The sequence below is a fragment of the Phyllobates terribilis genome, unplaced genomic scaffold (assembly GCF_046119375.1).
Source record: "Phyllobates terribilis strain yellow unplaced genomic scaffold, ASM4611937v1 Scaffold_1__5_contigs__length_1240528914, whole genome shotgun sequence".
NCBI classification, from domain to species: Eukaryota; Metazoa; Chordata; class Amphibia; order Anura; family Dendrobatidae; genus Phyllobates; species Phyllobates terribilis.
This window is the reverse complement of record NW_027362761.1, coordinates 379,156,460-379,171,390: the sequence shown is the minus strand read 5'-3', so window position 1 is coordinate 379,171,390 and position 14,931 is coordinate 379,156,460. Positions and strand designations below refer to the sequence as shown.

The 14,931-nt window shown below is 42.1% G+C and overlaps 1 protein-coding gene across 3 annotated transcripts in view; it reads right to left on the bottom strand.

Moving 5' to 3' along the window:
* Window positions 1–14,931, bottom strand: part of CCDC60 (coiled-coil domain containing 60) — a 277,795-nt gene that overhangs the window by 97,968 nt on the left and 164,896 nt on the right. For all 3 annotated transcript variants that reach the window (XM_073676397.1, XM_073676398.1, XM_073676399.1), the window contains one exon: window positions 159–359. In XM_073676397.1, the coding sequence (XP_073532498.1) occupies window positions 159–359 (201 nt within the window). The remainder of the gene's footprint in view (window positions 1–158; window positions 360–14,931) is intronic.

Below are 14,931 nucleotides of genomic sequence, written 5' to 3'. Positions count from 1 at the left end.
TATAAATAAGACTCTGGAGACCTAATATATGAATACCCTTTTTTGGCTACTATTTTATGGCTCATTTGCAATATACTTTAAAACTTCTGAGCCATCACGATTGACATTGTTTGTCTTTACATCGGATACGGACTAGAAGACAAAAAAAATAGGCTGACCTTGTCTTATTATCTGCTTTACTGATTTTTCCGTCATCCCCAGAGTCATCCTCACAAGAGTCCCTGAAGAGCTGGGGCTCAGTTCTGTACTTCTCCTGCAGAAGATGCTGTTTCTTTTGTGCTTCCAATTTATTCCCTTCGTCCTCTTGCTGGAGAATGCGAAAGTAACTTCGTCCTTGCTTTACACTGCAGATCAGCTTCCTGCCAATCAAATGATAATAGCATATAAGCCAGGATGATGTCTACGTACAAATGTCAGCAGAAATGAGTACACCCCTTTTGAAAAGTAAGTTTGTAATCAGTTTTACTCAAATTAGTTGATGCAAAAATAAATACACCCCACATCAAAAACGACTACATCTAGTATTTTGTATGACTTGCATGATTTTTAAGGACAGCACCAATCTTCTAGGCATGGAGTGAACAACCTGGCGATATACTGCAACGTCTATCTTTTTCCATTCTTGAAGAACAACGTCTTTTAGAGACTGGACGCTGGATGGAGAGTGATGGTCAACTTGTCTCTTCAGAATTCCCCATAGGCGTTTCGGTTGGGTTCAGATCAGGAGACCTATTTGGCCACTGAATCACTTAAACCCTGTTCTTCTTAGAAGTGTGTTTTGAATCAATGTCATGTTGGAAAAGTGCTGGTCTATGAATTACATGGAGTGATGGTTGAATCTTCCCTTTCAATATAGAGCAGTACATCCGTGAATGCATGACACTATCAATGAAATGAAGTTCCCCGACACAAGCAGCACCCATGTAACCCCACACTGGACACTGCCACCACCATGTTTCACTGTTGGCACCATGCATGTTTCTTTGTGCCTCTCACCTTGCAATGGCATATAGTTTAGAAGGCATCAGTTTCTAAAACATTTACCTTGGTCTCATCACTCCCGAATATAGAGTCCTAGCGGTCTTCATGTTTATCAGCATGAGCCCTGGAAAATTGTAGGCAGGTATTTTGTGCATGGGCTTTAGTAGAGGCTTCCTTTGTGCCAACAGCCATGCATGCCATTCCTCTGGAGTGTATGCCGTATTGAAACACTCACTCACCCCGGTATGACTTTTCTCTTCTGTAGCTAACTGCAGTGAACATGAAAGATGCTCTTGTTTAGGTTTTAAATTCCGTAGTCAGTCTGAACGTTTCTGTGAATGGTTGCAGTTCAATCTTTGTTAATGTTTGTATCACTTTTGCTATGGTATTCTGACAGATAAATAAAGCTTTGCTGATCTTCTTGAAGCCTTCACCTTTCTTGAGTAAATAAATAATTTTCTTTCTCAGGTCTTGTGACATTTCTCTTCCATGTGGTGCCATTGCTGGCAGCATGAAATGGGAAGGGATCTTCCCTCTTAAGTAATGCCCTTTTATAGTCAACTGTCTGCTGGACGCCTGTTTAATGAATAATTAGACCTATCTACTTTTGAATTCCTGTTAACTAGATTTTAGCTTTGTTCCTAAGACTTTCATTGAGGCATACTCATTTTTGCAAAATGGTCTTTAATGAGTTTGTTAGGAAAATTACCTTTTTGGGTGTGACGTATAACAAATCTTGTTTGCAATTAATGGCTCACATTTGTGGGAGTATTTTGTAGTATTGTATGGAGGGCCAAAATCCCTGCTGCAGTGTGTGCAAACTTGGTCAAGAACTACAGGAAACGTCTGACCTCTGTAATTGCAAACAAAGGTTTCTGTACCAAATATTAAGTTCTGTTTTCCTATTGTATCAAATACTTATTTCATGCAATAAAATGCAAATTAATTATGTAAAAATCATATAATGGGATTTTCTGGATTTTTTTTAAGATTCTGTCTCTCACAGTTGAAGTGTACCCTACGATAAAAATCACAGACCTCTCCATTCTTTGTAGGTGGGAAAACTTGCAAAATGGCAGTATATCAAATACTTATTTTCCCCACTATATGCGTTTGTAGTGGTGCGTTTCTGTTAGGGTAGGGCTCTAAATACACATATAACCCACACATGACTGTATCAATAAGGTTTTGTTGAAGACAAAAAACAGGAAGTATCAACAATTAAACATACCAAACAATAACAAAAATCGCAGTGTCAAAAACACAATAAAAACACAAAAAAATGCACTAAAAAATGCAATGAAAAAAACACAAGCAACCCAATTTACCTAATTGGTGCAGAAATGCTGCAGATAATCTGAAACATCGAAAAAAACTCCGCAAACACTCATCGTGGGAATGTAGCCTACAACATCATTTGTTTTATTACGCTATGTGCCCACGATGCAGAAATGAAGCAGAAAATTTCTACATGTGGATTTGACTTGCGTTTTTCAAGTCCATTGTGACCTCATATCCGCATGTAGAAACGCACAAATAATGGACATGCTGCGGATTTTTCCACAAGGAAAATCCGCTGCGGAAAAATCCGCAGCATGGGCACAGAACATGCAGATTTTCATTGGGGATCATGGGGCACGGATTACCAAGCATTTTTAAAGCGTTTCTGCTGAGGAAATTCCGCATCAAAAACGCTTGAAAAACGCATAGTGGGCACACAGCCTTAGCGTTACATAGCATAAAGGACTACTATTATTTAAGGACATGTCCAGCCCTAAAAAAAAAAAAAAAAAATGGAACGCAAAAACAGCGCTACTCATGGCAGTGGGCTACCTCTAGTTAATTAGCTCATCTCTACTCTACATATATTTTATTTATTTTTTTTTATTTTAAACCTGGATGATCCCTTTAATAATTTTACCTATAAGCAGTCTCAGAATAAAAAGCACCTCAAACCCATACTTTTAAAGGAATGCAAATTACAAGATGAATATAATGGACCATGGAAGTATTTATATTAAACAGACAGTACATTAATACACAAGCTGCTTAAACCTTAATCGCATTCTCATGTATTTATCTTGTCACTCCCCTCTTTTATCTGTGACAATATAAAATATGCAGTCAATCCATTTCATTTCTTTAATGCCCTATCGTACGGCTAATTCCTTCACCTAAAATAATATCTCATCATTTTTTTTCTTTTTCACCAGGTTGCTTATCTTCTCATGCTAGTATCTCAAAATTCAAATTACTTTCATTGCCTTGGGGCAAAATTTATTTTCTTTGCATTCCTGTGTATATATTTCTTATGGTTGTGGATAAAAAGTGACATGGTAAATATTTGCATACAAATGACTTTAGAAACAATCTTGTCTTCAAGCACAATTTTGAGTCTGGAACTGATGAAAACATATAATGCACCAGCACCAAGGAAAAACACGTGAGGTTGTGAGAAATTCTCCGCGTGAGAACACTTCCTACTCCAACCGTGTCTGTAGATATTAGTTTTTACGGGGTACAATGTAAATTTTAATTATAAAATTGTGAGCCAGTAAACATACAGTGGTTCTCTAAAGTTTGTGAACCCTTTGGAACTATCCATGCTTCCGCAAATATTTGATCGAAAACTACATCAGATTTTTACACAAGTCCTAAAAGTAGAGTGGGGACTCGCACTCTTTGGCAGCTGGTAACGTTCACACAGGCACGGATTTTTGGTGTCAAAACAGAGTAGTAATAATAATAATCTTTATTTATATAGCGCCAACATATTCCGCAGCGCTTAACAATTCACAGGTTCATATACAACAGTCATAAGTAACATAGCTAAAGATAATACAATAATTACAGCAAAAATAATGACGACCCTGCTCGTAAGAGCTTACAATCTACAATGAGGTGGGGGTGACAAAGTGCAATGGCTTATTTATAAGGATGGTCCAGCCATCTTGAGGGGATGAGGGATAAAGGCTGCATGAGCTCATCACCAGCCAGTATCTGTAGTGCTTTTGGGTTTGGTGGAGGCTTATGTTTAGAGAAATAAGGGATGGGCTATAAGAAGATAAAAGGACTTTGATTAGGGTAGGTGATAGGCCGCCCTAAACAGGTGTTTTTAGGGAGCGCCTAAAACTGTGTAAGTTGTGGTTCATTCTAATTTCTTGGCGTAGAGCATTCCAAAGAATAGGTGCAGCTCGGGAGAAGTCTTGAAGCCGGGAGTGGGAGGTACGGATTAGTGCGGATGTTAGTCGAAAGTCGCTTGCGGAGCGTAGACAACGGGTAGGCAGATAAACAGAAATGAGGGAAGAGATGTAGGGGGATGCCACACCGTGGAGAGCTTTGTGGGTGAGAACAAGCAATTTAAATTGGATCCTATAATTCATGGGCAGCCAGTGCAATGACTGGCACAGAGCGGAGGAGTCTGAATAACGATTAGCCAAATAGATGACCCTGGCTGAAGCATTAAGGATGGACTGGAGGGGGGAAAGTCGAGTGAGGTGGAGGCCAATTAATAGAGAGTTACAGTAGTCAAGGCGGGAGTGGATCAGGGCAACAGTGAGGGTTTTTGTTGTTTCCAAGGTGAGAAAGGGGCGGATTCTAGAGATGTTCTTCAGGTGCAAGCGACAAGAGCGGGCAAGAAATTGTATATGGTAGGTGAAGGAAAGATTGGTGTCAAACACAACGCCCAGACAGCGCACCTGCTGGCTCGGTGTTATTGTGGTGCCACACACGGAGAGAGAGATGTCAGATTTAGAGAGGTGAGTAGATGGCGGGAGCAGAAGTTCAGTTTTGGAAAGGTTGAGTTTCAGGTAGAGGGCGGACATGATGTTAGAAAGTGCGGCCAGACAGTCACTGGTGTTCTGTAGTACAGCGGGGATAAGGTCAGGGTATGAGGTGTATAGTTGTGTGTCATCAGCATAAAGATGGTACTGCAAACCAAATTTGCTGATGGTCTGTCCAATTGGGGCTGTGTAGAGAGAGAAGAGAAGAGGGCCAAGGACTGAACCTTGAGGAACCCCAATAGTGAGAGGAAGAGGGGAAGAAGTGGAGCCAGCGAACGATACACTGAAAGAGCGATCAGATAGGTAGGAGGAGAACCAGGAGAGAGCAGTGTCCTTTATGCTGATTGAGTGAAGCATAGAGAGTAGGAGGTGGTGGTCAACGGTGTCAAAGGCTGCAGAGAGGTCAAGAAGAATGAGCAGAGAGTGGTCACCATTACGTTTTGCTGTCAGAAGGTCATTGGTTACTTTGATAAGTGCAGTTTCTGTAGAATGTAGGGGGCGGAAGCCGGACTGTGATGGGTCTAGAAGAGAGTGAGTGGAGAGGTAACTGGTAAGGCGGGAGTAGACCAGGCGCTCCAAGAGTTTAGAGATGAAGGGAAGATTGGAGACTGGTCTGTAGTTGTTTGTGCAGGAACGGTCAAGAGAGGGCTTTTTTAATAATGGGGTAATGATGGAGTGTTTGAAGGAGGAGGGGAAGATACCAGAAGAGAGGGAGAGGTTGAAGATTTTAGTTAGGTGAGTAGTGACGACTGAGGAAAGAGACTGGAGTAGATGTGAGGGGATGGGGTCAGTGGTGCATGTAGTGGGATGAGAAGAAGAGAGGAGCCTGGAGACTTCGTCTTCTGTGACTGGGTCAAATGTGGAGAGTGATCCAGAGGGGATGTGGGGGGGGGGGGTCACGGCACTTGGTGGCTGGGAGCTGATTTCCTGACAGATGGTGTCTATTTTCTCTGTGAAGTAGGAGGCCAAGTCCTCGGCACATATGTCTGTGGTGGGGGCCTGCGCTTTAGGACTGAGGAGGGAGTGAAAGGTATCGAAGAGTTTTTTGGGGTTGTTGGATAGTGAGGAGATCATGGTGGTGAAGTAGGTCTGTTGGCAAGGTGAAGGGCAGAGTTATATGTATTTAACATAAATTTGTAGTGGATAAAGTTTTCTAGTGTGCGAGTTTTCCTCCATAGGCGTTTGGCACTTCTAGAGCAACGCTGGAGAAATCGGGTTTGCGGTGTGAGCCAGGGCTGTTTTACTCTGTGTTTAGAGGTTCTGAGGGTGAGGGGCGCTACTTGGTCCAGCATGCTTCTGAGCGTGTCATTGTAGTGGTTTACAGCCAGATCAGGACAGGAAAAAGAGGAGATTGGGGACAGTGATGAGTGAAGGGAGTCTGTAAGTGTATGAGGGTTAATGGCTTGTAGATTTCTGAATGTGTGATAGGTAGGAGTGTGCTGGGGCGGGCGAAGATTTGTGAGCGTGAAGGAGAGAATGTTATGATTAGAGAGGGGAAGAGGGGAGTTATTTAGGTGGGGGATTGAACTAAGCTGGACAAAGACCAGATCAAGGGTGTTTCCATCTTTGTGTGTCTCAGAGGTTGAAAGCTGTGAGAGGCCAAGAGAAGTGGTTAAAGATAGAAGCTGGGATGCGGATGAGGAGGTGGGGCTGTTTATGGGGATGTTGAAGTCTCCAAGGATAAGGGTTGGTAAATCTGAGGACATGAAGTGCGGCAGCCAGGCAGAAAAATGGTCAAGGAACTGGGTGGGTGAGCCTGGAGGACGGTATACGACCGTTACTCTGAGGGAGAGGGGATGGAAGAGCCTGATAGTGTGGACCTCAAAAGAAGGGAATGAGAGTGATGGTACTGGGGGGATGACCTGGAATGTGCAATGTGGGGACAGGAGTATGCCAACCCCACCACCAAGTCTGTTTGCAGGTCTCGGGGAATGGGAAAAATGCAGGCCGCCATGAGAAATAGCAGCAGGGGAGACAGTGTCAGAATCCTGGATCCAGGTTTCAGTGAGGGCCAGCAGATTGAGAGAGTTGGTCAGAAAGTAATTGTGCAGGAAAGGAAGCTTGTTGCATACAGACAGTGGATTCAGCAGTGCGCAATTGAAGGAGGAAGATGAAGGAGTACAGCTGATGTTAATAAGGTTAGCAGGGTTTTGATGTGAGGTAAGGGAGAGGATGAGGTTGGTGGAGGGTGGTCCAGGGTTAAGAGAGATATCCCCTGAAATGAGTAGTAGCAGTAAAAAGAGAAACAGCAGATAGTTTTTGGATTTGTGACATGGTTTATTGTGCAATACCTTTGGATGAGACAGAGTGAGATTTTTCAGGAAGTTCAGAAGAGCATGGGAGCTGTACATGGGAGAGGGCAGGAGAGAGGGGCAGATATGGATGAGTGGTGATAGAGGGGGGATAGGGCGGTGAATGTGGATGAAAAAAGCACACAGGAATATGGATGCTGAAATAAAGTACATAGAAGAGAGTATAAAGTGTGGGTTACCTGACTCCTGCCCTGAATGACTGCCATTGAAATGACTGTCAGACACTTGTTGAAGAGGACACGTGCATGCACCCCACACCACGAGTAAGGTTTATTGGTCTCCCATAAACTTCCACAAAGAAACGAAGCAACTTATTTTCAGCCAAAATGTAACACAAAATAAACAGTTCTTTTTTCAAGGCAGGTGCAGCACGTGCGAGTATTTTCCACTCTCACAGCAGTTTAGGCACTGCTCAGACAGACACAGTCTGTCCACGTTTAATAGTCTTTCCCTATCCACAAACACAGACCAAACACCAAAGGTGTTACCACCTCTAAACCCAGACACTTGTGAGCAGGTCAGCTGCCTTTTTAACCCAACTGCACCTGACAGATTGGAGGATGGGAATGACCAGTCCCACCCATCAATTACCAGCCATTCCTGAAACCTAGACCCATGCTGCTCCATTTAACAAGCCTCTCGGCACTCTATCAGTGCTGGAGTCTTCTTTCGAGGTTTCATAACACAGAGGCCCGTCACCTCAGTGATACATACACTCCGTTCCGGACTTGTCCAGCAGCCTGTCTACAGTAGATACAGAGAACCAAATACAGCAAATGAGTAAACATATTACAAAGTCCATTGTTTCAGGAACTAGATCGGGATATTAAAGGTCACAATCATCATATATCCATACTCCAAAGATATTTTCTTAGACAGTGAACCCTAATCTTAAAGGCTACAGTGGTATTTTTTACTGTATATTTGCTTTCCACATGTAAAACAAAAAGCTTTTAATAAAGAACTAATGGGCTGGTTCGAAACTAAAATGTATTTGACTCCTAAATGCCTATCTATTTAATGTCATAATCTAATCTTTTTCTAATATACTTTAACTAAAAAGTCAGAGAGAATCGGAGGCGAAATATGCAAAGCTAGGGATCTCTCAATAATAAAAAATAATTTTTATTAACACATTATATATATATATATATATATATATATATATATATATATATATATACACATATATATATATATATATATATATATATACAAATAACAAAGTGATTAAGAAACAATTAAAAAAGCCCAAAGGCCACATGATTACAGTCACTTGACTTAAGATAAAGTCATGGTATACCCAAAGCTGACAATAAATATAAGGTTTTGAAGCCAGAGCACATGGCCTTTAAATATAGGAAGGCTCACTAAACCAATATGACATTTTATAAAATACCAGCGGATAAAGAAAATATATTCAGATAACCCTAGCAATTAATCCAAGGGGTTGTAGAACAAAACATCCACATATAAAGTACAATAAACATGGCGTGAAAAAAGATAATAAAGTGCAAGTGCCCAATAATATGCTCATATGCTCAATCTTTATTGCCCCAGAAAAAGCTGCACTTAGGAGTAGCGATACGCGTGGGGTCCTCTATACCCTCCCTGACTTTATGAATTACTGCTAGGGTTATCGGAATTTATTTTCTTTATCCACTAGTATTTTATAAAATGTCATATTGGTTTAGTGAGCCTTCCTATATTTAAAGGCCTTGTGCTCCGGCTTCAAAACCTTATATTTATTGTCTGCTTTGGGTAAACCACGACTTTATTTTAAAGCGCACCTGTCACCAGGATTGTGCTTAGTAAACCACATACACTGTCAGGTGGGCGCCGTTATACTGAGTAAAATGATACCTTTGTTGATGAAATCCGTCCTGTGGTTCTTTTATAATCTTTATTTTCATTTCTGCCATAATGAGATGCTCGTGCTTTAGGACGGCCTTTGGGGAGGGGCTGTAACTGTGCTCTCATTATGTATGCCAATCTCTGGCTTCTGACAGGTCACTGTGCTTTCAGTAACAAAGAAAATGACGACACTTCCACTACAAAATAGGTGTGAACAGGTGCTTACTAAGAGCAGCTACCTCCATATATAATGAACAAATAAAGTAGCACACTGTAACACTGAGTATATAGATATGAAATATGAATAGCATAACTGCTGTAGAAAATAGAAATAAATGAAAAATTTTTTGAAAATTTTTTTTTAGCGCATGTAAATATGAAGTATGAAAAATGAATAGCATTACTGCTGTAAATAAATGAGAAATCTTAGCGCATAAATTGGCCACACTGACTTTCCCACACATAAGCAGACGGAGGTCTCTTAGAGAGGTATTCACATTGGTAGGTCCTGACATCGAGAAACGCCTTACCGCGGCTGTCAGGTACACATGAATTGGCCAATTTATGCGCTAAGATTTCTCATTTATTTACAGCAGTAATGCTATTCATTTTTCACACTTCATATTTACATGCGCTAAAAAAAAATTTTCAAAAATTTTTTCATTTTCTTTCTATTTTCTACAGCAGTTATGCTATTCATATTTCATATCTATATACTCAGTGTTACAGTGTGCTACTTTATTTGTTCACTGTGCTTTCAGTGACCTGCCTACTATTTTATATACTTCCTGTGTAATTTGTGTGCCAAAGTGAAATTTACATGCCCCAAAATGTAAGCTGCCGCCCGCACATGCGTGGTAGCATCTTTTGGTTGCCAAGAGATGCTACTGCGCACACAGGTGCCATTTTGCTTTTGGAAAAAAAATTGGGGTGCAGCAATATGGCGCCGCGCATGCGCAGTAGCGTCTATATTGTTTGCCGATGCTACTGCGCATGTGCGAGCGCCATTTTGCTACAGGAAAAAGAAATTTGCCTGCAGCAATATGGCCCCCACAGCCCACGCTTTCGCAGTAGTATTTCTCGGTTGCCATATTGCTGCATCCAAATTATTTTTCCAAAAGCAAAATTCGCCCGCGAGTGCACAGTAGCACAGGTGCGCTTTAAGTCAAGAGGCTCTACTCTTGTGGCCTTTGGGCTTTTTTAATTGTTTTTGTTTGTGTATATATATATACCGTATATTCCGGCGTATAAGACGACCTGGTGTATAAGACGACCCCCCTACTTTCCTGTTAAAATATAGAGTTTAGGATATATTCACCGTATAAGACTACCCCTTTTCCAACGCATACCAAACACCGGTAAAAATTAAAAAAAAACAGATTTGAATTTAACATGGTCCTTTTTTAATTTAAATTCTTATGACATGCAGGTATATAGCAGGAAAACTGTCACTCATAAACATATTAAAATAGGGGGGACCCCACGTCATTTTTTGGGGGGGTCCCCCATTCTAATAGCTAGTAAAGGCTAGGTATTCAGCTGGGGGCTGATATTAGTAGCCTGGGAAGCTCCGTGGGTATTACCCCCTTCCCAGACTTCAAACATCTGCCCCAGCCGTCTGCTTAACCTCCGCTAGAGACTATAATGATGGTGGATCCCACGCCAATTTTCTTTTTAAAAAATCCTTTATTTTAACACTAAATGACAATTGAGGGGTTAATAAAGATGCAGTCCCTAAATTATTATTAATTTTGTAATTAATTTTTCCCAAAAATGTTGACGTGGGCTTCGCCATATTTTTGTGTCCAGCCAGGTACAGCAGGCAGGAACGGGCTGCCCCCAACCACCAGCTGCCTATTTGTACCTGGCCGGACACAACAATATAGGGAAGCCCTTTTTTTTTAATTATTTCATGAAATAATTAAAAAAAAAAAGACGTGGGGCTTCGCCCTATTTTTGTGTCCAGCCAGGTACAACTAGGCAGCTGGGGGCTGGAATCTGCAGCGCAGGGAGGCCCAAGCTTTCTGGGCCCCCCCCGCTGCAAATTGCAGTCCGCAGCCACCCCGGAAAATGGCGCGTTCATAGAAGCGCCATCTTCTGGCGCTGTACCCAACTCATCCAGGGCCCTGGTGCGGTGGCTCACTGGGTAATAAAGGGGTTAGGGCAGCTTGGCATTATCAGCTGGCCCTAAGCCCGAAATTCATGGGGTCACGCCAATATTAGACATGACCACCATGAATTTCTAGTAAAGTAATTAAAAAAAACACAACACCCAGAATAAAGTCCTTTAATTGAAATAAAGACACAATTCTTTATTGTTCTAAATTAAACCATACTTACCGTCACGCCCATTCCAGCTGAAGCCAACGATCTCCTGCAATAAAAGAAAAATAATAAAGCAACCTCATCCTTACCTTTCCATGGTTCCCAGGACCGGTCCAGCTCTGCTACATTCACATGACAGGCTGCACCGCAGCAGAACGCTGCCGTTCAGCTTGCCATGCGGCAGACACTGAGAAGCGCAGGCATGCTTGTGCTCCTCAGTGTCTGACTGTGACGGCATCCAGATGAACCGAGATCATGTCCAATGAACTCGGCTCACCTCATGCACGTCACTGACAGCGTGGGAAAATTCTCCTGCTCCCCGCATGCGCAGTAGAAGTTTCCCACGCTGTCAGTGACGGACGTCCAGGAGGTGAGCTGAGTTCATTGTCGGCTCATCTGGATGCCGTCACAGCGAGACACTGAGGAGCGCAAGCATGCCTGCGCTTCTCAGTGTCTGCGGGATGACAGGCTGGATGGCAGCGTTCTGCTGCGGTCCAGCCTGTCATCTCGATGTAGCAGAGCTGAAGCTGTCCTGGGAACCATGGAAAGGTAAGGATGAGGTTGGTTTATTATTTTTCTTTTATTGCAGGAGATCGTTGGCTTCAGCTGGAATGGGCGTGACGGTAAGTATGGTTTAATTTAGAACAATAAAGAATTGTGTCTTTATTTCAATTAAAGGACTTTATTCTGGGTGTTTGTGTTTTTTTTAACTTTGACTATGGGGTTAGTAATGGGGGTGTCTTATAGACGCCTCTCCATTACTAACCTGGGCTTGATGTCAGCTGGCATTATAAGCTGACATCAACCCCAGCCCTATTACCCCACTGCCACCACTACAGGGCAGCGTGGAAGAGCGAGGCTAAGTGCCAGAATTGGCGCATCCTATGGATGCGCCATTTCTGGGGCGGCTGACGGCTGGTGTTTCTAGCCTGGGAGGGGGCCAATATTCATGGTACCCTTCCTGGGCTATTAATATCAGCCCCCAGCTGTCTGCCTAGCCTTTGCTAGCTATTAAATTAGGGGGGACCCCATGTCATTTTTTTTGGGGGGTCCCCCATTTTAATAGCTAGTAAAGACTAGGTATTCAGCTGGGGGCTGATATTAGTAGCCTGGGAAGCTCCGTGGGTATTACCCCCTTCCCAGGCTTCAAACATCTGCCCCAGCTGTCTGCTTAACCTCCGCTAGAGCCTAAAATTAAGGGGAACCCCACGCCAATTTTTTTAATAATAAATCCTTTATTTTAATACTAAATCACAAGTACAGTAACCAACACTGTCACTGTACTTCATATATATGTGACTGACATGTTTCTATCTATCTAATCTATGTGTGAAGCTCTATTCTTTCTATTCTAAATTGTCGGGTGCCGGCTTACGCCGCTGCTGAATTGCCGGCTTTTCATATATTGTCACAGAAGCGATGCGAACTTCCCAGCTCCGGACACAGCGCAGCGCTTCTGTGACAAGTGAAAGCTGTCGGCACAGAAGCCCTGCGCTGTGTCCGGAGCTGGGAATACGCAGCGATGTGTCCGTTTCAGCACAGAAGCGCTGACCGTCTGGACCTACCGCCGCCGTATTTTAACTCCCTCCACCTTATATTAACTCCGACATGGCAGGGATACGGCCACGGCAGCTTATTAACACCCCCAGAGTATCCCCGCATGTCAATTTCTGAAAGTTTAAAAGCATTACCGGCGTATAAGACGACCCCAGACTAGACAGAAGATTTTTCAGTCTTCAAAAGTCGTCTTATACGCCGGAATATACGGTATATATATATATATATATATATATATATATATATATATATATATATATATATCATGTGTTAAAAAAAAATATTTTTTATTATTGAGAGATCCCCAGCATTGCATATCTTTCCTCCGATTCGCGCTCATGCTTTGTTATATGCTTTGGGTTGATCTCTTTACATTATATGGGTGGTGACTGCCAATCTCTTCAATTAATTAAAACGTCCCCATCATTCCCTCACTAGTCTAACTGCTTTATTTTTTTTTACTCGTTCCTCTTTGATGATGCTTTGTTTTAGAATCCCAGTGCATGCTGAGATTGTCATAGTCAAGCGAATCATCATCAGGGGTCAGAGGCTGAGGTCACTGCCCCAGCCTCTGTTCCCTCCCTGAAATGAAGCGTCATCAGTGACATCTGTTGCAAATGCTGGGCTAGTCCCTGCTCTGAGCATGCATCAGTTGTCAATTCCAAAGGATACTCAGTAGATTCTTGTCACTATGCAATATGCACAGTGACAGTGCACTCCCTAGCCGGCTGTGATCAGAACTACTGAGCCAATAAGAGAGTGTATTGTTAGTGGCCGCTGAAAGAAGAATACCAGACGTGCAGAAAAAGCAGAGACAAGCGCCAACCCTGCAAGTGATATCACTAATTTCACCTTCAAATTAGTATACTGTAAGAGGTGAGTGTCTCTATATTAGGCTGAGCACTCCTCCCAATATCGACTCAATATCGTCTCTTTAACCCCTTCACGACCTTTGACGTATAGGTATGTGAAAGGTTCAATCACTGCCTTTGATGGAGGCTCCTACGGTGAGCCTGTATCTTTCCCCGCATATGACAGATGATCTAATCAGCTGTCATGTGCCTCTAACAGCTGTTAACCAGTTAAATGCTGCTGTCAATCACTGACAGCAGCATTTAACATGCGCCGACCATCGGTGCCCCTGTTGCGTGATGGCGGGGCGCCGATGGGTTATCATGACAGCCGAGGGTCTGCAAAAGATCCCCGTGCTTGTCATTTTGAATCTCCTATGAGATTCGTGATTTGAATATCCTATGAGATTGTGATTACTGCTATGTGTAGCACAGGTGATCGGAAGATTGCAGCTTCAAGTCTCCGAAGGGGACTACTGAAGCAAGTAAAAGGTAAAAAAAAAAAAAAAGTTGTAAAAAATATATAAAAAAAAAAAAACACAAAAAGGTGAAATACCCCCCCTCTTTGCCCCATTGAAGACAAAATAATAATAAAAAAATATATACATATTTGGTATCACTGCATTCAGAAAAGCCTAATCTATCAAAATATTAAGTAAATTAATCAGATCGTTAAACAGTATACCGAGAGAAAAAAATCGGAACCCAGGATTATGGTTTTTTGGCTGCCGCAACATTGCAATAAAATGCAATAACGAGCGATCAAAACATTTTATCTACCCCAAAATAGTATCAATAAAAATGTCAGCTCAGGACGCAAAAAATAAGTCCTCATCCAGCCCCAGATCCCGAAAAATGGAGACGCTACTAGATTCGGAAAATGGTGACATATGCAAAATAAATTTTCTTACAAATTTCGGATTTTTTTTCACCAATTAAATAAAAAATGCGTGTTTGGTATCTGCATACTAGTACTGACCTCGGGAATCATATTGCAATTAGTGAACATGGTGACTAAAAAATTCAAAAAACAATTGTAGAATTGCACTTTTTTTGCAATTTCCCCTCATTTGAATTTTTTTCCCGTTTTCCCGTACGCTACATGGTGTCATTCAAAAGTACAACTCGTCCCACAAAAAAACAAGCCCTCATAGGGCTATATTGATGAAAAAATATGGCTCTTTTTTATGCATTTTTATTAGTACAGAAAATTTTTGCACTTAAGTGCAAGTGTGTTTTCCAGGCTACCCATACACTGTGTTCCAAATT